Source organism: Balearica regulorum, chromosome 22 (assembly GCF_011004875.1).
Source record: "Balearica regulorum gibbericeps isolate bBalReg1 chromosome 22, bBalReg1.pri, whole genome shotgun sequence".
NCBI lineage: Eukaryota > Metazoa > Chordata > Aves > Gruiformes > Gruidae > Balearica > Balearica regulorum.
The window spans coordinates 3825450-3848679 of record NC_046205.1 but is presented as its reverse complement, the minus strand read 5'-3'; the positions used below and the strand labels follow the sequence as shown (position 1 = coordinate 3848679).

General features: G+C 50.3%; 1 protein-coding gene and 1 long non-coding RNA gene across 3 annotated transcripts in view; both read right to left on the bottom strand.

Annotated features, from left to right (window-relative positions):
• The window catches only part of MAN1C1 (mannosidase alpha class 1C member 1), a 66982-nt gene extending 63435 nt beyond the window's left edge, over window positions 1-3547 (bottom strand). Inside the window, exons 1-2 of the mRNA XM_075773991.1 lie at window positions 3263-3547; window positions 1475-2486 (exon numbers count right to left, since the gene is read on the bottom strand). Of these exons, the coding sequence (XP_075630106.1) occupies window positions 1475-2047 (573 nt within the window). The 5' untranslated portion in view covers window positions 2048-2486; window positions 3263-3547. The remainder of the gene's footprint in view (window positions 1-1474; window positions 2487-3262) is intronic.
• Window positions 3548-7851: 4304 nt separating this feature from the next.
• Window positions 7852-20136, bottom strand: LOC142604865 (uncharacterized). 2 transcript variants are annotated; one of them, XR_012838704.1, is made up of 4 exons: window positions 19979-20136; window positions 11419-11524; window positions 10198-10495; window positions 7852-10113 (listed from the first exon to the last, which is right to left on the bottom strand). It is a non-coding gene; the product is annotated as an uncharacterized LOC142604865 (long non-coding RNA). The 2 variants fall into 2 exon arrangements; XR_012838705.1 differs by lacking the exon at window positions 19979-20136 and adding an exon at window positions 12261-13982.
• Window positions 20137-23230: the final 3094 nt, after the last annotated feature.

The following is a 23230-nucleotide window of genomic DNA, read 5'->3' as shown; positions in this document are numbered from 1 at the left end:
TTGATTTCCAATTTGATTTGTTTGTACAGAGTGGAAGCTGGGTTATTCCTGGGTACGTCGTGCTATCCTAGCATACCTGGAGTCCGCAGCGTATCCAAGCGCACGCTTGGCAACTCCAAGTGCACAAGAGGGCCAGGTACTGGAATATTCCAAATACCCCACAGCCGAGATGTGGAATGAAAGGACAACTCACTCACACCTGGGATCGTAGAGAAACCCAGCACCCCTGGGTGTGTTGTGTCTGGTTGCCTGGCAGAGAAGTTGAATTTTACCAGCGGTGCAGCCTTTGTTTTAATGACTGACGGAGGTATCAGGAGGGGAGCTTTCAAAAACTGTTTTTAAAACGCAGGTGACAGCGGATGAAAGCCCTCAGTGTGTTATTCTTTGACTTCCTTCTCTGTTCAACCTGGGGCAGCATCTTTGCTGAATGCCTACACCTCTGTGAGAGAACAAACCCAGAAAATTTACACTCTGCTTAATTAAAACCCGTGCATTTTACTAATTGGCACCTCTTACTAGACCAAAATTCACTCCACATTGGTTATCCATCATAGCAGAAGATACCACAAACACAACCAAATACTAGACAGAATCTATAGCTCTTGGTTAACTAGGTCACAGATTGCTCTGCAACGTTGGCAAGGCTGCCAAGGCTTTTTTTTTGCACAAAGTGTAGGCACCAAGCCAAATTCCCCCCTCTGCTACACCCCGGTAACCCCACCGATGAGGTTACCCAGGCTCGGCGGGCTCAAAGTGAGGGTTGTCTTCAGGTCGGTGTTTGAGGATGACAAGTCTGGAGCCAGCTCCACCCGGAGTAAGAGACAAAACGATGTACAGGGACAGCCTCATGCCTCCTCCCCGACTTCTGTGAGGGCACATCCCGTCCCTCCATCCCCACGGAGCAGTGCAAATTTCATCATTTACCAGCTTTTATGTAAAGTGGCCAGGTTTAAACCGATATCCCAGGAGGGAGCCTCTTGCACAACCACTGATACCTCCCGACAAGCAAGTTTTTTGGGTTTTTTCCTAATAACCAAGCTGAAATTTCCCTTTGCCTAATTTCAGCTCTTTAATTTCTAGTCACACCCTATCAGTCTACCCCAACATCTCCTCTCCGGTGAGAGGAGGTGTGCGCAGATGCTGACAGGCATGTGCGCCCGCTGACACCTGGACACCCCCACGGAAAAAGACACCCCTCCCAAAATTCCTGTCACCTTTTTTGGGGAAAAGGAGGGGGAAAAAAGGGGCATGAGTGGCCTGTGTGGGAAATGAGGGCTGGGGAAGTGAGGGGGGTGAGAGGAGAGCGGGTGCAAGGAAGGGAGGACGAGGCTGTGAGGGGAGGTGAGGAATGGCCGAGGCGGAGGGGAGGGGGCACGGCTGTGAGGGGACGACATGCCCGCGAGGGGAGGCCGAAGGCGCGGGAGACGACACACGGCCGTGAGGGGAGGCCGAAGGTACCGCGGGGTCTCCTCACCTCTTTAACCTTCATCCTACGGGCGCGAGTCTCCGGGTCCTCGCCGGGCCGCCTGCCCCGCACCGGGTGGCGGAGGCTCCGTCGGAACCGTTCATAGTCGAAGCGGTACGGAGCTCGCGTTTCCCGGGCGGAGGGAGCCCCGGTGGCGGGCTCGGCTCGCCGTTCGCCGCCCTGCACCTGCTGCCGGGAGCCAGGCGCGGTGTGGGCCGGCGGGCCGGCCATGCGGGCGGCGGTACGGAGCTTCTCCCGGAGGCGGCGGGGGGCGGCGGGACTGGCGTGGCGGGGCTCGGCGGCGGCGGGGGGGCTGCGGGGCAGGTCGGTGTCGCGGGTGGAGGAGGAGGAGGCGGAGGAGGAGGAGGCGGAGGAAGAAGAGGAGGAGGAGGCGGAGGCGGTGGCCCGGCGGGGAAGGAAGAGGCGCTTGAAGCGGGAGGAATCGGGCAGAAGGAAGAGGGCCCCGAAGCACAGGGTGAGCAGGCCCGAGAGGAAGAGCAGGAACAGGAACTTCTGCGGCAGCCGCAGCCCCAGCGCCGCCGGCCAGCCCGGCATGCCCGGCAGCTTCCGCAGCAGCACCATGGGGCACCGGGTCGCAGCCGCCGGGCGAGATCCGCCGCCACCCCGGGGGGAGCCGCTGGTTTCTGCGGCGAAAGGCTCAGGAGTGCCCCCCCGCCCCGCCGGCTGGAGCGGGCGCCTTCACCGGGGAACGCCGGTGGGTGACACGTGGAGGGCTCCGGACCGGGCTGAGCCGCGGGGCCCCGCCGCTACCCGGGGTCCTTGCCCGAGAGGCTCGCAGGGCGCGGAGCGGTGATTCAGAGTCGTCCCTTTCGGCATGAAGGCGGCGGCGAAAGCATCCCGCCGGAGCCGGGCGGCAGGGCTGGGCTGGGCTGGGCTGCTCCCGGCGTCAGTCCCCCGTGCAGGCTCCCCGCCGGACGGCTGCTGTCGGGCTGGCTCAGGGAACGGCGCCGAGGAGGTGCGATCCCTTCTCTCTAGGCGGTGGGTTCATGCTGCAGCATTTCTGCGAGGGAGGGGAGATAAGAGCGCGTTCATTCAACACCAAGAAGGATGCAGCCGGCGTTACAGCCTTTGTCCCGGAGGGTCTGCCGCCTCCCCAGCCGTTCCCCTCCTCCTCCAGCCACACTAGTTCGTTTTCCCTCTCTCCGGACTTGCCATCAAGTCCATCAGTCTGGTCTGCGAGCAGCTCCCGGCTCTGCACCATCCCCTACAGCTCCGGGCTGCCGGGCTCTTCTGGCAGGGCAGCCCTGGGGCCGTGAGGAGGATCCGCGCCCTGACGAGGGGCGAACCCCCCCCCCCCCCCCCCCCCCGGGAGGAGCAGGGTGCCCAGGGACAGAGCAGGCAGACGGGGACGGGGCTGCTCCGCTCCTCCCCAGGCTGCCAGGAGCTGCCTTTGCCCGCAGAGGGCTGGAGACGATGGGGCTGCAAACAAGCCATGCGGAAAGCTCGGCTCGGGCTAAGTTTCTTGAGGGGAAAAAAAAAAAAAAATCTACGGATTTTGTTTTTGCTAAATAGATCCTAGCAATTTTCCCCTTTCTCCCAAATCTCTGCCTCGCTGTAGAGTTACTCGGCCCCCCACACCAGACCCCTCCTTATGTGCGCTGGAAGAGACGGAGCTCAACTTTCAGACCACGAAAGCAAGCAGAAACACTTTCAAAAAGCAGGACGCGTTTCGAAGACCTACCTACAAACCCCAAGTCACCCCTATTGCTACGGGCGGGAACGCGCCGCCGATCCCGCTGGGCGGACGCTCTCCTACCCCCAGCCCTGTTTACTCACCCCTCTGACAAATCCAAGCCACTCTGGGTCCTACAGTGAGCAAAATCTTCTCAGTCCTGCCTGCGCATCTCAAAAGCGAGAACCCCTCGGTGCTGTCAGCGCTCGCAAGTGCCCGTTAAATTAAGAGGAGAAGAGGCTGGCTGCCTGCCGGGCTCGCCAGGGGGGGCAGCTCCTCTCTCCTGCCCATCCGAGCATCCAGGAGGGAAGTACCTAACTGCATCAAGCTACTTAGAAGCCTCTGCTTTTCACCTCCTCCCCGCCCCGCCTATCCTCCCCGCCGAACGAGACCCGCCGGGCTGCGCTGCCCGGTGCCCGCACACGCAGCGCGCCCGCACCGCCCGCCTCCACCGCCCGCCTCCACCGCCGCTCACTGCGACAGCGCCGGCAGCCCCGCCCCTCGCCCCGCCCCTCTCCCCGCCCCTCCTGCTGCCAACGGTCACTCGGGGAGGAGGCGGGGGCGTCGCGAACCAATCAGCAGACCAGGTCCTGCCCGCCGTGACGCTTGCCCCCAGGGCCGCGTTCCGCCCTCGCTTGCTATTGGCTGTCTGACGGAGGCTGGCCTCTCCCCTTGGTTCTTCCAAACGCCAGGAAAGCCGAGAGACCCGCCCTCTTGTTTACCACAGTTGCTCGGCTCGAGCTGGTGGAGCGTCTCGCCCCACCCCTTTCCTCCAGCCAACCTCCTATTGGCTGCGAGGAATGCCCCATCCCCGCTGTGATTGGCGGAGGGGGGCCTGGCTACTTTAAATAGAGGCTGAGGGCGCGGGGCGGCTCAGGAAGCTGTGAGGGTTTGGCTGGTGCGGGATGGGTCTGGGGTTGCCGCCTTCCTGTCGCCCGTTGTGGGGGCTCTGGAGGGGCGGATTTACCCGCATCAGCCCCCATAGCAGCCGCCCGAGGTCTGCTGCGTGCTAAGGGGGTCGGAGCCCCCAGGTCTTGTCCCCAGGGCCTGCGGTGGCAGCTGGTCCCTGACCCGGAGCCTCAGAGAGGGGCCGGGAATGGTTTGGGAACCACCTTTCTCACACAAAACGCTTCTTTCTGGGTTTTGTGACCCCAAAGTCAACTACCACAAAGCACATCTAAATCCCACTTAAATTTTCATCCCACCTTAACCTTTGATGTACTGTACAAGCACTAACAGCATCTGGCAGACGCTGCGAGGCAATGCTGTGTCAGTGGTGAAGACGATGAACTGAAAGTGTTTCTCCTCATAAATGTTAAAGGAAAAAAAACCCACAACAATCTTCCACAGAACTAGCAACAAAAGAGGAAAAAGGCCACCACCCAAAACCGAAGGCACCCGAAACCTGTCAGAAACAGAGCTGGCTGGGCGGAGGTCCCAGAGGTGGTTTTTGGGTGCTGCGAGCATGAGGAGGAGCTGCAGCATGAGGAGGCTGACAGGAAAGGGTAAAACTGCAGCCGCCCGAGTATTGATGTGACTAAACTTGGAAGAGCTAAAAGGGAACATTTTGTAGGCTGGAAAGGAGCTGGAGCTGCGAGGAAAGAAATCATCTGCTGTTTGCGTCTTCCTGCGCTCAGCGTGCTCCTTCTTCATAAATAACTAACGCCACGGGAAAGAAATACCTGATCTGATTGCTGGGTCTAGCGGGAGCACGTTGAAGCCCCACATTTGGAACGGTTCAGCTGAGAATCAGTTATGTTGTCGTTTTGCTCTGAAGAGTGCTCTAAGCGATCTAAAGCAGGCAGCAGAGCAGCTCCAGGAGCAGGACTCGGGAGCTGCTATCGGCCCGGCTATGCCCAAGGCCGGTGAACATCCTGCCTCACCCTTCCTTACACCTCCACAGCTGCTGCAGGTTTTTATCTAGTCAAAATAAAACTAAAAAGTAAGCTTTGTGCTTTTAGCTGTCTGGTAGCTGCCCAGTGGACCTTGACCGCAACCACCCTCAGAGGCACATTTGCATCTTGATTAATTGGTTTTGAAACGTGTCCTTTGAACCATTCCCTGTGATCTGCAGGCAGGAGCGGTTCAGCCTGAGCAAGAGGAAAATGCGGGCACCATCTCCCAGCCACTGTGTCCGGTTTCCTCCGGAGCAGCTGCTCGAGGAGCACCGAGCGCTCTGCACAGCTGCTCTCCCTTCCCTGCCCCGTAGCTGCACCACGAGGGAGAGGGGAGTAGATTTGGCCGTGCCGTTTTGGCAGGTCGCGCCGGAGCCTCGCTGAATGCGGCAGATGCTCCACAGGCTCCTTGGAGCCCGGGGAGCTCCTTGCAAAGGATTTGGTTTTGCTTCTTTGCACGCCTTCGCAGGGCAGCTGCTCAGGAGAAGGGGGGGACACCTGAAAGCCAGCTGCCAGCTCTGTTACTTTGAGCATTGGTGCAGGTGGGAAGACTTTTACTGCTGCCCTGCCTCATGCATTTATCAGTGGTCCCCCAAGGACCATCGTGCCACAGGCTTCCATCATCCCTTCTCCCAACACCTAACACCCTGTCTCAGCCTTGCACTAAAGGGGGGAGAAAAAAAAAAAAAAGGTCCTTCACCCCCTCAGATCTCCTCTGCCCTGGGGAGATCTCAAGCAGCTGCATTTTGTCTCAGCCTTTAAAAATTAATAATTAAAAAAAAAGGCCCAAACAACCCCCCCACCAAACCAAAAACCTCCACTGTTGTGTTGCAGTGATGGTCCCTTGATCTTCTTATAGATGGCCCCAGGACCAAAAAGGTTAGATAGCTCTGCTTTCTAAGAGGATTTAGGGGCATCAAGGAGGATAATAAAATCGACGGCTGAGAACAAATCAAAGGGATAAAAAAATAATAAAAAAAATAGACAGTTCTGAACAAACCAAAAGGCTATGCCTAGCTCTTCATTTTATACAGCAGTGATAGAAAAGTTGAAGGCTTATCTTTTAATTAAGTTAAATTAAGAAATCTTTTTTATTTTGCTTTGTGTTTAGCATAACATTGTCTTGAAGGTAAATGCTTAGAAATTAAAGGTTTTCTAAATTAGGTTAAATTAAGATATCATTCTTCTTAAAGAAGACAAAGCATTGTCTTCAAGGTAAATGTTTAATTACATTTTTAAAACAATTTAGCCTGTGTAATAAGAAGACAGAGAGCCCAGTCTCTGCCTATGACTGCAGTTCCAGACATAAGCCAAATAAATTGAGAAATTGGTGTTGAAGGAGTCAGGAGGCAGAGTGTAATTACTGGAAAGATGGGGGTCCTGCTACATTATAGTTCTTGTTTTTAGCAGGATTGGAAGAAATAATTTTGAGAAAATTACTTTTTTTATGGCCATAAGAAAAATAGAATTTAATATCTACCTTTCTGTGAGGAAGAAAACTACAGAGTGATAGATAATACTCGAGGCAAAAGAGTTTGGCAAGATAATTACGCTCAAGCCTCCAGCCTATCTTTTAAAAGCAGGCTTGAGGTTTCCCCCCCCCCTCTCGCTGTAGAACACGCTCCCATTCTGGCTGCAGGAGTGGCTGGGATGTCTCTCGTGCTGGAATAGCACTCCAGTTCTTAGCCAGAAAGCCCTCTCCAACTCTCAGAGCCACTCAAACCTGTGATTTTTTTTTTTTTAGACATCACAGCAATGAAAGGCTAGAGGAGACAGATGGAAGAAAGGCTCTGTAGATCTGGCAGACAGTTTCAGAGTTAACATACTTAGTTTTGCCAAAAAAAAAAAAAAAAAAGCAAAACCCAACCCAACAACCCAGCTTTGTCTTATTGAAGTAGAAAGGGATAGTACATTTAAATGCATCCTTAAAACAGGGCAGCCTCAGCATGTAAACCAGACACCTAAACTTTGTTGATAGCTACTACAAAGTATAGATAGTGACAACAAAACCTGGTGAAGTTGCCAGCTTTAAAAAATGAAGGAATCCTTTACCTCTAAAAGAACAAGCACGGAGGTTGACAGAACAAGGTGCCATCTTTTGGCGCGTAGTTAAAAGATTTCTGACACTGTACCGTGGCGTGGAGCCTAATTTGTTGCTCAGCTTTGTGAAGCCTGATCCTACGAGCTGCCGAGTCTCCCGCTGGGAATGGAGGGCTCGCGCTGCGTGGGATGGCTGCTGGCTCTTCCCACCCTGGGCTCTCGCTCACGCGTGATCCAGCGGGGAACATTTTGGGAAGCACAGAGCTTCTGAGGCATCTCCCCTCTCCGTGCAGCCCCAAGACTGCTTTTCCTCACCTGCGAGCAGCGAGGTCTAATGTCTATTTAAAGGCTTAGATGTGTGTAGGCTGTCAGGCTCGCTGCAGCTACTGTCATTTTATCTGGTTGTGATCAGATAAGGGGAAATCCATACATTTAAACTGGCTGATACTTTATGCAAACAACAGCCCTAAACTTTCTCGAAGCAGGGCTCATCTACACGCAGTGAGGAGCGAAACAATCCCCGATGGCCTGTAATGACTCAGGACAGAAAAAATCTGTCTGATATTGATTATTTTAAGGTTTTAGAAATACAAGCAGAGGACACAAGGCTCCTGAGAAGCCTAGATAATTAGGAACTTCGTTATCTGCTATGTGAGAGTGGATTGCGGTTCCACAATGTAGTAGCTTGCTTTTAACCTAGGAGAGTGTGCTGTTGCCTTGTGTTACTTATGGAACAAAGCACAAAAAGCACGTGTGCTGATGGATTACTGGGATCATTTTGGTAGGAGGTATTCTAATGAGACACCTGAAAGGCTAAATTATAATAATGATGTAACCATGGCGATGTCACCTAGACAGGGTGGGTATATAGCCTAGATGACTTCAGCCGACAGACTAAGTTGGCCACAGCCTGGAGTACCAACCTACATATGGTGTGAGAAAACTGATGTGTAAAGTAGGTGATAAAGGGGTAGAAAGACATTTTTAAGGCTTGGCTCTTTGGAGCAGCCTTCCTCCTCCTCCAAGTGATCCCAGCAGCATCTATTAACCATCTTGTGCTGCCAAGGAGGAGGCTTGCAAGCTGCAAGTAACAAGAACAGGTCAACTAGTACGGCATTTTGCCCTGATTTCATTTAGTTTGTGCTGTGCAGGCATACAATTTTCATGTGCTAAACCTGCAAGACAGGGGGCTACTGAGCCCCTTCGTCTCCTTACCAGTCAAGAGTGAACGGCTGACGCAGAGAAGGCAGCTCACCCTGCCTACGAAGCTATTGAAATGCTAGTAGGAGCTACAGCCAAATTCAAACCACAGACAATAGCATATCTACCCCCCAAACCTCTGAATTGAGATGCACCATCATGCCCTGATCTGCAGGTTTGACTTTTTCTTTTACCTTCATATTCATACACACAATATATTAATTATCTGAATTAAGACTCACACTCAGGGATGCATGGAAGTCTCGCTGAGAATTCAAATGGCAGTTCTCTGCTAGCAGGAGACATTTGCACAATATAAAACCCACCACCACCTCAGCCAGACTGATCAGTTTTCTAAGAAAAAGGGAAAAAGCCATTCACATCTGAGATAACAATCTGTTCTATGTGTCTCAAACCAGAATTGAGTAGGAACGAGCTTTCACAAGAGGAGAAATCTTGCTTAATTATGGTAAAGGTCTATGTCTCAACAATCTTACCTCTGCTATGCCAGGGAAAAATATAAAACAATGAAAAATAGTGCAAAAGCAGAAACATTGCATAAGGTGCACGGAGGAAAGAGCAGAAACAGTTCTACTTTATTACTTTCCTGTAACACCAGGTGACTAATGTAGCAGGCTGCACAAGGGTGGGTTGGTTTTTTTTTTTCCTCATTAAAATCAGCATCATCAGAATGACTGTATTCCATTTTCCCCTACTTAAGCAAGATAAGAGCCACAAGAATGCAATGATTTTTCTGTTGTGAATGTGGGGCAACATCCTATTTTAGATGGCTTCAGAAATAAGATCCCAAGTGGAAAATGTCTAAGAATAATTTTCAGAAAAAAAAGAGTTGACTTGTCAGAAAATGCCATTCAGGCTAACCAGAACTGCAGACAAGTCAGTGATGAACTTGATGAGTAGATGTGTCTAAGAAAAGTGAAATAAAAACAGTATTTTGACAAACAGAAGGATTAAGAAACAGCAACAATCTCAAACCAAACTCACATATTTGGTTTGGTTCAAAAAAAAAAAAAAAAGTATCTGGAATCAATCCAAAAAGCAGTTTGTATAAGATGCGGTGGTTCCAACAGCATCCTGGGGCATTAATCACCCTCTGTCTATAGCTAAATCGGTTGGTTGGTTGGTTTTGTTGGGGTTTTTTTTTAACTCAGGTTGTTTGGAGCAGGAAGATCTGCCCTCCTTTCCAGGTAAAATCTGGCTATTCAAAGTTTCCTAACAAGTCTGCAGTCATCTCAAGTATTTGGAAAGAAACCAGGAGGTGACAGTCTCATCTTACGTTGGTGGGGACCCAGCGCAGCTCAAAAACGTGCCGAGGGACCCTATTTGACAAAACAGAGGAATTTTCCAGCCACAGAAGGAGCCAGCCAGAATGATGCCTTCAGAAACTGCCAGGCTTCTGGGTAGTCACTAAAGACTGGTTTAGTCGTTAAAGGAAAATAATCTCCCAAAGGGTGAATTTCCATTTGTTTGACAACCATCTGTGTAGTCCATTGTCAGTCCCGAATCCAGAGACGTCCTCATATGCCTGCAGCGGTCTCTGCTTTCCCCCAGATGTGATAATCTCTGCTCTCCTCGAAGGGTTGGGCTAGCTTTGCTCTGAGAACATTGAAACAAATGCATATTTCACAAAAATCTTCTTTCATCATACAAATATATCCTGCTGCTGCTGCTTTTTAAGAGGGGATTTCAAGGCAAGCCAGGAAATAATGACCAACATCTTCAAATGCTGGGAAGATTAATCATCATGTGGGAGCATGGGAGGAAAAGCCTTTCTGTTCGTCCTATTCATTGTCCACAAACTAGGAAAAAAAAAAGGGTTTTTTTTGTTTCTGCTCTGTGTTTTGGCCAAAGATGAAACGCAGTCATACATTTTAATTACCTACCTCAGAACTCTTATGGTTTATGTCAGCCCCACGAGCAACGGTCTGCTTCGGACCTGCTGCTTGAACTGTTGCTCCTGTTAATAATTATGCCATGGGGTTAATGATTTCAGCAGGGCTTCGGCAGTTTTCAAATCTGGTGCTGAGTCTGAAGAGGATCATGCCCGAAGGGGATAGTTTTAGGTGAGGATTAGTATGTGAATTCTTCTGGCTAATAGATAAGTGCTCCAATAATTTAAGACAGTGATCTCCCACTTGTGGCTAGCAGACCCTTGGGGTTAATACACTGCTCTGTAGCAATCTATAAAAAATATTGAAAAAACCCCACCAAGTTCAGATAAACCATATGGAAATCTACACAGAGGACATTTGTTTTTAGGAAACCACAAGTCAAAGACTAAAAGCCACCAGTTTATGGAGGTTGCAAAGAAACTTATCAAAATAGCTGTCACAGGACAAGGAGTCTTGTTTTTTTCAGCAAGAGACGACAGTACAAGAAACCTTTGGGTCAGATTATTAACTAGAGTTATTAGACTTAATGGCAAGCAATAACTCCATGAGCCATGGAGGTCCCTCGGCCATTTGTCTACAGATAAGTTGCCGTCCAATGTTGCTGTCTTTAGATTGGATTCTCTCTGGCACCATTTAGGAAATCCTTGATAAACTCATTGGATCAAACCTTCAACCCCTCTCGATTGTTTTCCTGTGCTACTAAAGCGATGTAGCAAGACGCCGAATCCACCGCAGACGCTCCCCTGCACATGGTAAATGAGAAGCCTGCGCCATTACAGAACAAGCCCCTTCCTAATGCAAACAGATCCGTCTTACAGAGGAAAAAATATTTTCCTACTTCCCTCGGCACCAAGCTCATTTCCCTTAAACTTTAATACTTTTGAACTAGACCGTTATGAGCCAGGCCAAGACAAATAAAGACACCTTAGAGCATTTGAATGGGATAACGTAAATATTTCCATTATAAGGAAAAAGAAACACTTCCAAAGAGTTAAAAGTCATTTAAATTATGTGCTGCAATGAAAATTCCAGCTTACAGTGCTATATATTGGCCATCCTCAGGTGACCACTAAGGCTCTGTTGAAATCATTTGTCAACTGTACAGTAACTTACACTGGAGGGTAAAGTAGGTCAGTAGATGCCCTTTGGGCAATTACGTTAAGATTAATACACAGGTTCCAGAGTATTTTATGGGCACTTCTCAGATGATACCTGCCTCTCTCTCTAGTGATCTGAAGCTGCCAGGTTCTTGATTGGGATAAATGTCTTGCTTGTTTTCCATCCCCAGAGACTTTCAAGGTAAGCAGAATTTAAACCTCTTTCAAAGAGGTCAAGAGTGCATAGGAAAAAAGAAAAGATAAGGCTAATGGGGCAGATGTTCCAGCAGCTAAATATATTTCTATTCCCTGTAGAGAGGAGTAAAAGTTGTTGAAGCGCTTTGCTATGCATTGCTTTGCCAAATTATAGAATTACCCTTTTCCCTATCCAGACATTAACCAATACAGGAAAATAGAGACACTGTGAGTTCACGTTTCCAGAGTGGGAGTTCCTGTGTCAGATCGTTAGCATCCAGACAAGAAATATGAGTTAAGATTTTAAATGATCATGGGAAGTCATAAACTAAAGCCATAAAAGAAGAATCTGCACTTTGCAGACATGCTGGTGTCACAGTCCTATTTCGCAGGTTTGTTTGGTTTTGTTCCTCCCCCAAAGGCAGGATTGTCACTCTGTTTTTTAAAAAAAAAAAAAATTAAAAAACCCCAACTTATTCCCCTCTTAGGCTAAATCCACTTCGGATGGTTGCCTTCTTTCTGCTGCGCACTGCACCATGCGTCCTCATAAACACTGAAATATGGAGAGGGCTCAGCGTAGCCCAGAATAACTTTTAAGTCACCTTCAGGGCGAAGCTCATCTGTCCCAACCTGAGGAACAGGTCACTCCTAACATCACTCAGATGAATCACTGTCTGCACTATATTTATACGGGAGCCTGGGGAATTCTGCACCAAACTATTGACATTTTGCCAGTGTAAGTCTGGAATAGAGATGTCCCACCTAACTCATGGCATATGCAAGCAAAACACATCCTCTGACACCGACACAGCTTGTAGGTGCCTCATCATCCCGGCATCGGGGAGGCAATTGCCCTGCACCGACAGAGGAGCTCCCTTTTCCAGTATGAGCCGTTTCTTGACTGTGGGGCTTTACTGGTGGAAGTGCCAGCAAAGGCTGTGCCGTAGGAAGGACCCTGCGGTGTGCTGGTGGGACAGAGCGGGGTTTGGTCCTCGTGGCTGCTCCTGATTTCAGGAACGTCCTCCTCAGTTGCCGTTCAATTTTTTCTGCGTCAATACAAAATGAAACAATTTTATGGTGCTGCAGCCCTATGAAACAAGAAAATGCTTTTCTGTACCTGGTGTCTCCAGGTGGTACCAGCCCAGACTCACTGTCCCATCACTCTCCATCTGTTATCCAAGAGATCCCATGGAATGACAAATCTCCTACTTGGACCCATAGATCCAATTACATTTCAAGAGACATTTGTCTTTCCTTTTCCTACCTTAAGCTTGCACATAGGGCAATGCCTAATCCGCACAAAAGAACAAGCAAAATCTTCCTTAGATCCTCCTCCAGGCTAACCAGATCCTCTCCAAGGACCCTAACAAACCTTGTATAGGTCGGTGCTTTTTCCTTCTCCAGCTAGATATGTCCGTGTGAGCAAGTGTGCTCACACTGCAGCCGGCAGTGGTGCCCAAAAGAGGGGGGAGAAAGTATTTGTATTTCTGTGCCTCAAGCTGTTGTATATTAGCAGGCATTTTTAAAAACAGGTCTCTTACGGGCTGTATCAGCCACGCACGCTGCATACAGATGAAAAAGGCTCTGACCAGGTGGCCAGGCTGTAAAATAGAAAATGAGAACTGGGGAAAATAGCAAATACGGGGTTATAAATATACCTGCCAGGTTTCAGAAGTGCAAGGGAAGGGGGGAAATCAAGTAGTTATGGGGGAAGGGAGAGGCAAGGAAAAGAACGTTTCGGGGCACTGTCCTCCTGTCCCAGCCTCAGAAAGAAAACAAATGCCAAAGATTTCATGGTCAAGACGTGAAACGCATGGTCTGTGGGCACACGGCATCCTCTAGCCTGCCTGATGGGTTTCCGATGGGGAGCTGCAATAGCAACGGTCTTCACGTTGCTGATATTCTCCCAGGTTTTGCGGCTCTTTGAAGCCAGAGACACTCAGGACGGGCTGAACTTCCTTGGAGCGCAAGCCCACGGACTGTAAACGCTGTACGGGACATGGAGTTAATCAGCACAGCCAGCGCTGAGGCCAGGTACTTTCAAGTATCTTTGTGGGAGTTAAGTAGCACTGTACGGAGGTGGTAATTGCGCATTTTCTAGCTGCTTGGTAGGGGAAAAGCAATGTCACCTATGCTGATCTTGGAAGGTTGTTGCTTTGTGTCTGCTTCAATTTGTCAGGTGGATTTTCCAGCCATCGCTCTGACACAAGCCACCGAGTCTGCGATGGAGGAGGACAGACGTACCCGTGCGCTGGGACTCACAGCCCATAGCTGCGGGATTGGAGGAGCAGCATCATCCAGTAGCATCTCAAATCAGGGCTGGGAAGAAGCCTGCAAAACCCAGGGAAGCCTGCGTGTACTTGCCGAAGGCAAATTCAGTTCAGGCTTTAATGCTTTGCTAATGGCCCACTTCCAAAGCCTTTCGCCCAACTTGCTCAGGGCTCTTTCCATTTCAGCCTAGAAAATCCTCCCGGCACTGGCGTCAGAAGCTCCGGCAGATAAAAGAGGAGGAACTTCAGCCCTCAAATAGCCATTGCTGAGAGCCCTCCTGCAGGCAAGAGGAAAAAAATCCAGGGGCAGACGATCAAAATGATTCCAGAAAGCTGCTTTACATGGAAGGGACATTCCTCTTGAGCTAGTTGTCCACCTTCTTGCTCTTTTGCACCTGGTGGATCAAACTTTTGAGGAGAGGGAATACAGTCTTGTATCAGGACTGGAAAGGTCTTTAAGATATAGGAAATTCTTGCCTTGTTTCTACAAGTTTTGAAGCCCGTGTGTGGTTTTAAAGAGATCTGGTAACTCAGGTGGAAGTTTGGAGTTCAGCACAAATGTTACCAAGTACATCTCTGAACCATGTGTTTCTGTATAAAATCAGACTAGATGCTGGTAATGGTTCCCTCTGGCTTTACAATCTATTGCACTTATTCTCACCACACAGCCAGAAACTGCCTTTCCAGATATTGCGTTATGTTATCACTTCAGCACCTTCCTGAAATGACCTTAGTAGGTCCCAAACCAGATAAAACCTGAGCTCATCAGGAGACCCAGCATTTAAGAGAGGCTTTATCGCTCCCTGCTTTGAACTTTGCAGTCGTAGCGAGAGACAACGAGGCAGGTCAGGATTAGACTCGCCTTGCTCCAGACCGAACGTTTCCCAGATTCTGGCTACAAATCTCATCTCCCAGCTCCATCGCTCCTGGCTCAGCGTGTGGATCATACTGAGGGTTTGAGAGAGAGTTAATCACTTGGAAGAGACCGATTCAATGGCATTTAACTAAAGCTGGCAGGAGCAGCGCAAGGGGAGAAGTGTTGACAATACAAGGGCAGGACCACACCTGCGCTCCCTCCAAGTAAAATGAGCAGATCAGCTTGCAGCCATCCGAACTGATTTGCTGCTGCTGGACCAGAGAGGGGATGACAACTGGGATCATATTGTCAGCTGGGATGCGGAGCTGGTGCGGGGACACACAAAGGACCTCCGGGATTGAAGAGTCCATTCCCTGCTCGCGGAGGAGTCACGTCACAGGCTCTCCTTCGTTATCACAAAGAGACCAGCTGCTCCGCAGGCATCCCATAAATCACAGCTTGTTGCAAAACACACGGGTGGGCGCCCTCGAAAGCTCTGCAGTGCTCTGGGCCAGCCTGGAGCCGATATCACACGACCATGGCAGTCGCAGGCATCAGGCAGCAGCATCCGGCGCTCCCCACGGGTTTTCGGTTAGCTAGACGAAACCCAAACGTCTTATCTCCTGAATTTTGCTCTGAGGAAGCAATACTTTTAAACTTGTTTGCAGCTGTCTCTGTCATCTGCTGCTGCTGTGTCAGGTAGGAAATAAAGAGATGTAATTTTGAGCTCAGCAGTATTGCACCTCCTTATGCAATCTCGTTAACGAGATGAAGGAACACTTGTAACTGAAAAAAAGCTGCTCCAGCCTGTGCCGGCTCTGCCTTACCCCGGCCTCAAGAGACCACGCTGTCATTTTGAGGACATAAAAAGCAGAACTGGGAAGGCACATAACATCAAGGGCAGGGGGAAGCACCTATGAAATACAACCAGCACGCTAGCCAAGTTTCTCCTGTCATAGCTGTAAAATGACTTGTATGCTCATAACTGTCAGAAGTCCCTAAATAACTTCACCAGAAGCTTTTCCTGTTCTCCCATCACATTCCGCAGACTTGAGTCAGGTCAGCTCAATATATAAACGGGAGATCCACAAAGGAGCAAGTAACCCAGATTCTGACAGTCTTCCCCCAGAATTTAGTCTTGACTCATACAACACCAGCCAAAATGGATCAAAATGCTTTAACCGACGTGAAAAAACAAGGTCCGTCCTCTTGTCACCCTTAAAAGCAAAGGTGTTGTCCTTCCAGCACCAACCACTTTTAGATACAGACAATGACTTTTTGCTAATTAGCTCTGACCCACTGCATCCTTGGCAAAACACTTACAGGTGCATCAAAGCCTTAAACACAAATGTCGAGGATCAAATCTGGCCCAATTTAAGCAGCAAACCCCAGGTAGAGCAGCACAGCCCCAGCTCCCTGCCCACAGACATACCACTGCATGAACAAATACTCCCAAGAACCCAGGGCTGTGGCTTCTGGGATTTATTTAATTGCTCCGGGAGGGGAGAAGCTGTGAGTCAAAGAGCTTCACCTATGGATTAGGGAAACCTTCCTGCTAGACCTGATGCCGTACAGCTGGGAGGGAGGTGAGACAGGGCTTTAACTTGCTGCCTGGTATCAAAGGTCAGTGCCCACTATTTCTGTACGATCTTGCATGCTCAGCACAAAGTAAATATTTCTGACTCCAGCTGGACCCGTGGCTTTAATAAAGCTACGTGAGAGTGAACTGGGTTGCCTTCTGGCTCGTGCATCAGCCACAAAATTATAGGTTCCTGTTATAGAGTCTTTATTAAAAGGTGATTTCACAGGAGCTGTAAGGGTGATTTTCAAATGTGAGCCGGATCTGCAGGTCTGACAGATTTTTTGCATCATTCTCAGTTCTCTTTAACCACCCACCTTCTTTCACTCTGACTTTTTTTTAACTCGCGTATGAAACCAGGTGGATCTGAAAGTCACTGACAGACGATAGACCCGGTTCCTCTAACAGCGTTCACCGGCATCACCCCAATGACGACCATATTCAAAACCTGCAAGCTCTCTCCTCGGAGCCTCCTCTTTTTCCACGGATACGGATCTTCCCCGACCCTTCCATACAAACAAATCAAACCAGCCAAAGAACCCCAACACATTTTCTCTGTTTTTAACATTCGTGCTTTGGCCCGGCTTCGGTGAACCACAACCGCTTGTCTGCGTGTCAGCTCTTATTCTGCAAAGGTTAAGTGATAAGTAATATTTCATATTTTTAAAGGCTGCCTCGTTCCACTGTAATTTGCATGTGCTGCTCTGCAAATAAATCCTCCTGGAATTGCAGCCACCTCTGGGGGAAAACGCAGGGAACGGTGACCCAGGAACGCGCCACACGGCAGTGGGAAACAAAGGACGCAAAAAGCAAATCTCCGCTATTACTGAACGCGATAAGATCTCAGATACACGCAGGCTTGGTTTAAGATCTTGTTACTATGTACAAGTACATTTATTAAGCCTTTGTTCTTAACCTGAGCTTTCCAAGAGAGCCTGTAAACATGCTTTACTACCATAATTTCAGTTATAACATAATAATACATGAGCTTAGAGGAAGGCTATCAGCTGCTGCTTTTTTAGATATAAAATCTTTCTGGCTGAGCAATTTTGACCTACTATTGATCCAGATGATGCATAGGATTCCTATAATTGAGATCGGAGGGGGAAAAAAAAAAAAAGAAAAGTCTTTTTATGTCTTCCAGCATGTTTGTTTCTCATATTTAACAGCTCTGTGCACGTTAAAAAAAGGGCTTTTTTTAATGGTTAAGGTGAAGGAATTTTCAAGAGTGGAAAGCTGTAACTGCTTTGGACCAAAAGTCACCGAGTTGGTTCAGATGTCGGGACGGTGGCTGAAAAATATCTGGGTATTTTCCCACCGATCACCTTTTAATTGTCGAGCAGCTGCTGAGGTTGTTTTCTGGGGATGATGACTAGGAGTTTTGAAAGAATAAATCAGAAATAAGACTGACACCAGCTTGTTCATCTAACAAGCCGGTTCCTGATGCTGCAGACTCAGCAGTTTTGGTCTTCCCCTTCCTCTTCCTCTTCCCCTTCTACTTTCCCTGCTTCCAGACAGAGTTTACATCAACTCGACGGAAACTCTCCCGTTTCACACGGGATAACCAGGAGGCACTGACTCAGACGAGACAGCGTGTATGAAGTAAGGATTGCAAGAGCGAGCCTGAAACCCTCCCTCTCCGGGTAATGAAGCATGCTGGCAGTTATTAGGTTTAGATCTTTCTGTAGGCAGCATATTGATGGAGAAAGTGCTGTGTATACAGTTGTTTATTTGCAAAAAAGGTAAAAAAAAAAAAAATTCTATTAAAATCCTGCACCTCTGGGACTGTCTTTGAAAGGCATGTGATGTGACTCTAGGAGAGAAGTGATCAGCCTGTAATGATTTAGATGTTCCTGTTGCTATGGATACTTTTTTTTTTTTTAAGTGAAGCATACCATTATAATTTAAATTTCCAGTAACAAAAAAAGGTAGCATATTAAAAGTAATAAAAAATGCCAAAGACATAACCATTTTATTCTTTACTGTCAGTTTTACTTGTGCTGTGACAGTATATAGAAGTGATAAAATTGCCACGTCTGAGGAGATTTAGTACTTTTACACGTTTTATTACATTAATTAGACCTGGGGCTCATCAGTACGAACCCGTGATACAGGCAATAGCCAAGCGACAGGCCTGGCGCTGGGATGTCGCATTAAAATTCACGCCGCTGAGCAGGGGAAGGGAGGAGGTTGTAGCTAAAACAAGACCTGACAAGCGGCAAGTTTGGGGGCTGTTACGGCAAGGTTTGGGTAAGGAGATGGAAACGCAAAGGTACAAGCCAAGTAACTCCCTGCAAAGTATCATCATCAAGGCTTTTAAGCAAAAACTTTGCCTGGAGTGGTGTTACCGTCCATGGGATTATTAACAGCCGAGACAGAAAGCGCTGCTGCGGTTTGCAGCGAGAGCGTCGGGAAAACTCAGCCCTGGGACTGTTTTTCCTCCTGCACGGAGGCTGGAGGTTTTGCTGGGGAAGAAATCGCTGATGGCAATGGCTGGAAACATTTAAAAAAAAAAACAACAAAAACCCTCGGAGGCACAAAGTGAATGATCTGGACCCAAGTTTGCAGAGCAGCTGGTTTGAAAGGAGGGAAGGAGAATCCCCCGGGCATCACCCTGTCTGCCCAGAGAGACAACGGCTCAGAGATGCCCCGGGTACGTGTCTTGCCCGAAACAGAAACTGCCGTGGCAAAAGTTTGGGGCAAATAAGGTGCCTGGGGAATAAATTGAAAGACAAGGAAGGCGGCAGGGGGTTTGGTATCTAAATACCGGTTTTCTCGCAGCGTGGTTCAAAAGACGCGTGCCAGGGAAAAGGCGGCAGCAGAATTACCCTCTGGTACCGCAGCATGAAGTGGATGGCTGTTTTGTTTTAGCCGTGACTGATAACATTGTTCCTTGGCCAGGACAGGAGTCTTGGCCTGAGTCTGTGGGCTTTAAAGCCAAGCTTATAAAAATCTATATATTTTTTCCCCCCCTCGCTTATCTTTTCCAAGCTGCAAGTAGCAGCTGGGTGAGTGATAAATCACAGGAGTCAGTGGGGATTTTTAGAGCCAAAACTTGACGGGGTTGATGTTTCACAACCTGCCTCACCCGATATGTTTTTCTGCAGGGAGAGGAGCGACCCTGCGGCCCTGACATGGGAACCGTGATGTTGGTGATAATCACGCCTGGCTCCTGGAAGGAAAAGGGAAGAGGAGGGCTGGAAGGTGGCACGGTCCCTGCGAGCACAGCCGGCACCGCTTTTCCCAGCGCTCCCACGCTGGGTTTGCTGGCACGACCCGGCTCCCGCGACTCCAAAAAAGCCTCCCCAAATCGCACCACGGGGTGGGGGGGGGGGATAAGGAACCAGCACTCAATTGCAAAGACACATGTCGGCGCTCACGGCCGACGCCAACAGCTTTCTGGCAGGTTAATGCCCCGGGAGAGGCTCAGCGCTGCCAAAGGTGAGCGGTGCCAGCCGGGTGCTGGGAGGGATGCTGAGCCCCCGGCTCCGGCTCCTTGCTCCCCGGCACCTGGCTGCAGCGCAGCCCCGGCTGGCGGCGGCGCGTGGCCCCGGTAGCAGGGTGCTAATCGGCTTTCCGGGCAGAGCAGAGGGTCCCTTTGGCTCTGCCGGCCCCCAGAGCCGCCTGGCTGGGAGCTGCTGCAGACCTGGGAGCGAGATGGAATCGCTGCTGCTGAAGATGAGAGCACAGCGGAGAAGGGACTATAAGCGTGAGTCAGGTGTGAGAGGCTGGTGACCGTAAATTAACCAGCACTTGGTGACTAATTACCGTCTACCTGCACATTCACTGCACAACTGCCTCCGACCTTCCTGCGCTTCCTACGTCTGCTTTCTGGCTCCAGCTCTCTGGCCCCATTTCCACTCCCATCTCAGAAGACTTCCTCTTCCTGCAGCTTTTAATAACTTGACATCCCTTCTTTTTTTTTGTAAAGCCCATATTTCTTCTCCGAGCCAAGAACCAGCTGGAGATGTTTGCTTTTAGCTGGGAAGAAAACCAACAACCAACCCCCAGCAACCCACAACACTGTTTCCCATTATCCTTCCCCTGGGCATTAAGGGAGAGGTGCTAAATAAATGAAGTAATGCAATATTAAGACTCCCTCTGTCGTAAGCAGTATCCACTCTCTCCTGATAAATTGCTTGCAGTCAGATGCTGAATTGCTGCGAAAAGGACTTTCAAGCCGAGGGCTGGAAGCAGAAGCCCCCCGCTCGCTCCTCGTTTGCGCTGAGTAATTTCATCAGCTTCTGGCTCTGCTGTTGCCACGAAGGTGACGGGACGGTGTGGGCTCCAGGTCCCCTCCGTGCTGGGGATGGGGAAAGCTGCTGGGTCCTCCCAAGCCCACGTTGCATCTTGCTCGGCTCCGGGCGTCCGTCAGGGTTTGTGCTGCCTCGGCAGAAGGAGCTGCTCCGGGAGATTTTATTTTGCGAGAGAGCAGGGGCACAACACGGGCACCGGCAGCCCCAAGTTACCACCGACTCGATGAATCGGGGTCCCAGGTTCCAAGGAAAGCTGGACCAGACGGTCAGCAGGATTTCCTCCAAAGAGGGGCGTAAAAAGTTAACTTTTGGACAAGTTTATGGATCTTTGGCACTGGAATTACGGCTTTTTCAGGAGGAGATATTTTCACACACCGATGGGATTTGGCAGAATAACCCCGCATCCCTCGTCGTTCGTGCAGACCAAGGGCGGCCACGTTGGCACGCGGCTCCGCAGCTCCCTGCGATGGAAACTTTGACAAAACCCACTTGCTAACGCTGCATCGCTGCGCTGCTCTCCCGCCGCAGCATCGCATCCCGCTGTAATATCGTCTCCCGCCATTAAGCGCTGCAAACCCTGGAAGAAGTTCAAAAGCAGAGGCAGAGACACGCTTGCAAAATACCCTTTCAGCGCCGTTTGCTGACCCGTGGCGAGCTCCTCTTGAGCAAGCCCCTGCCTCGGGTCCCGGCGAGGCTTTCAGCAAACATCGCCTTTGCCCGGCGTTTTGTCCGGTTCAGCTCCCCTTGGCTTCGCCAGGGACGAATCTCATCGGGGTCTGGCAGTTTGCTGTTGCCGTCGCAGACGGCCGTCACGCAACGCTGACATGACAGAGCGGAGGAGAGCGGCGCTCAACCGCCCCCTGCTCCATCCCGAGCCAAAATGCATTTGTGTTTCTCCACGAGGACGGTTATTTCTCCTTGCTTCAGAGCACAGAAAGCCTCGCAGAGCAGCCCGCAGCTTCCCAGCACCCTGGGGCCAGCTATAAAAACCGTAATACAGCATTCAGGTGTTCAGATGAAATGTTGCTCTCTTTATTTGTACTTTAAAAAAGAATGATCTGGGTAACGACAGCCCTACAGCTCTTGCTCAAGCTTGACACGAATTTACAAACTCTCTCGGTGCTCCAAGGAGAGGAGAGAAGTTCGGAGCTCGGGACATGCCGCACTGCACGCCGTCGTCCTTAACGGCTCAGCGCTTCGCCCGAGCCGGCCGGTTTGTAACCTCAGAGCTGGATTTGGCCTCGACTGCCGTAACGCAACCGACCGTCGCTCGAGAGCGGCTCGTCGAACGGAAGAACCGGCAACGATTGATAAACTTAACGTCTGCGCGTAAACCCAGCCTGTAACTCGGCGGCAACGGGCTGAGTTCGGTGTTGCAGTTTTGGGGGGGTGCATTAAATGAGTTACAGCACCAGCAGTTAAAGAAATTAGCTCCGAACCGCATGGCTTGCACCAGCTGCAGGTTTGGTTTCTTTAGCGGGTGATTTCGAGCGAGGTCCCTCGCCCACGCTGGCTCCCATCCATAGGATGGATGGAGTCGTTACATCCTATATACACCCCATGCCAACACGGGCTGACAGACCAGCATTTCACAGCCACCTCCTTCTGCTGCGGCTGCTCGAAGGGAGGAAAACAGGCGGCGAAGTCGCTCCACGTCCCCCCCGGGAGAAACGCGGCTCCGGGGTCGGCAGAGCCACCGGCTCCCCCCAGCTGGCCGTAGATGCTGCAGCCCATCCCGGCTGCCTTTTCGTGGCGTAGCTCCGTCTCACCGCGGTGAGCCCCTTCCTCCCTCCCAAGCACGCAGCCATCGCAGGCGAAGGAAACGGACGCTGGAAGTTTCTTAACTGGCACTTAAAAAAAGGTCACATCAAACCTGAAAGATCAATTTGTTCCTTGGCATCGCCATCACTTACGCACGAAGACGCAGACTGCCGGTACTCAGTACTCCTAATCTGGGTTATCTCCTCACCCTGGAACAGGCAGTTTAAACAGAAAAATAAACTTTTATTGAAATTTTTTTTTTTTGTTAGTCTATCACTGCAGGAAGAGATGCATCTCTGCAAAGTCCCTTTGCTCTGCACGCAGCCGAGCTCCGATACCCCAAAGAGAGCGCGGTGTTACTCGCAGGTTAAATCTGTTTCTCAGCATCCCCAAACGAATTTCTCTGCCTGCTTCCCAGACGAGCGTTAGCGGCGCGATTAGTCGCTCCGACCTCGGGGCCAGCAAAGGCAGGAATTGCAGCGGGAGGCCGAGCACACAGGGCGCTGCCGGGCTCTCGGGGCTGTTTTCATTGAAAAAGCAGCTCTACAAATTAAACTCCCCCCAAGGGAGATGCGCTTTGCACAGTGATTCAGAAACTCTATCAATGAAGGGATTTGGGGGTTTGATGTTACCAGCACCACGTTTACGCGCAGAAGAGCCCGAAGCACCGACGTCCCTCTTGTCACCCGCTGTCACCTGGAGGCTGATCCAGCGATGCAGGGGATCGGGCAGGGACCGGTTCGCTGAGCCGGTCACCTCCCAGCCCGGCAGAGGAGGGAAAGCGGCCGCTCCGCATCCCTCTGTGCATCCCGCGGGGCCGCATCCTGCCCCATAAGCATTTCCTGGAGGCGGCACCGTGGATTAGTGTCCAACCGCAGCCATTTTTCGGCCCTGAACGGACAGAAACCTCCCGTGGATGTTTCTGATCATTTGCTGCTATGCATTGAGAGAGACGGAGAATTCAACTGGTTAGAAATACAAAGGCTTCTGTACATTAAAAGGACCATGGT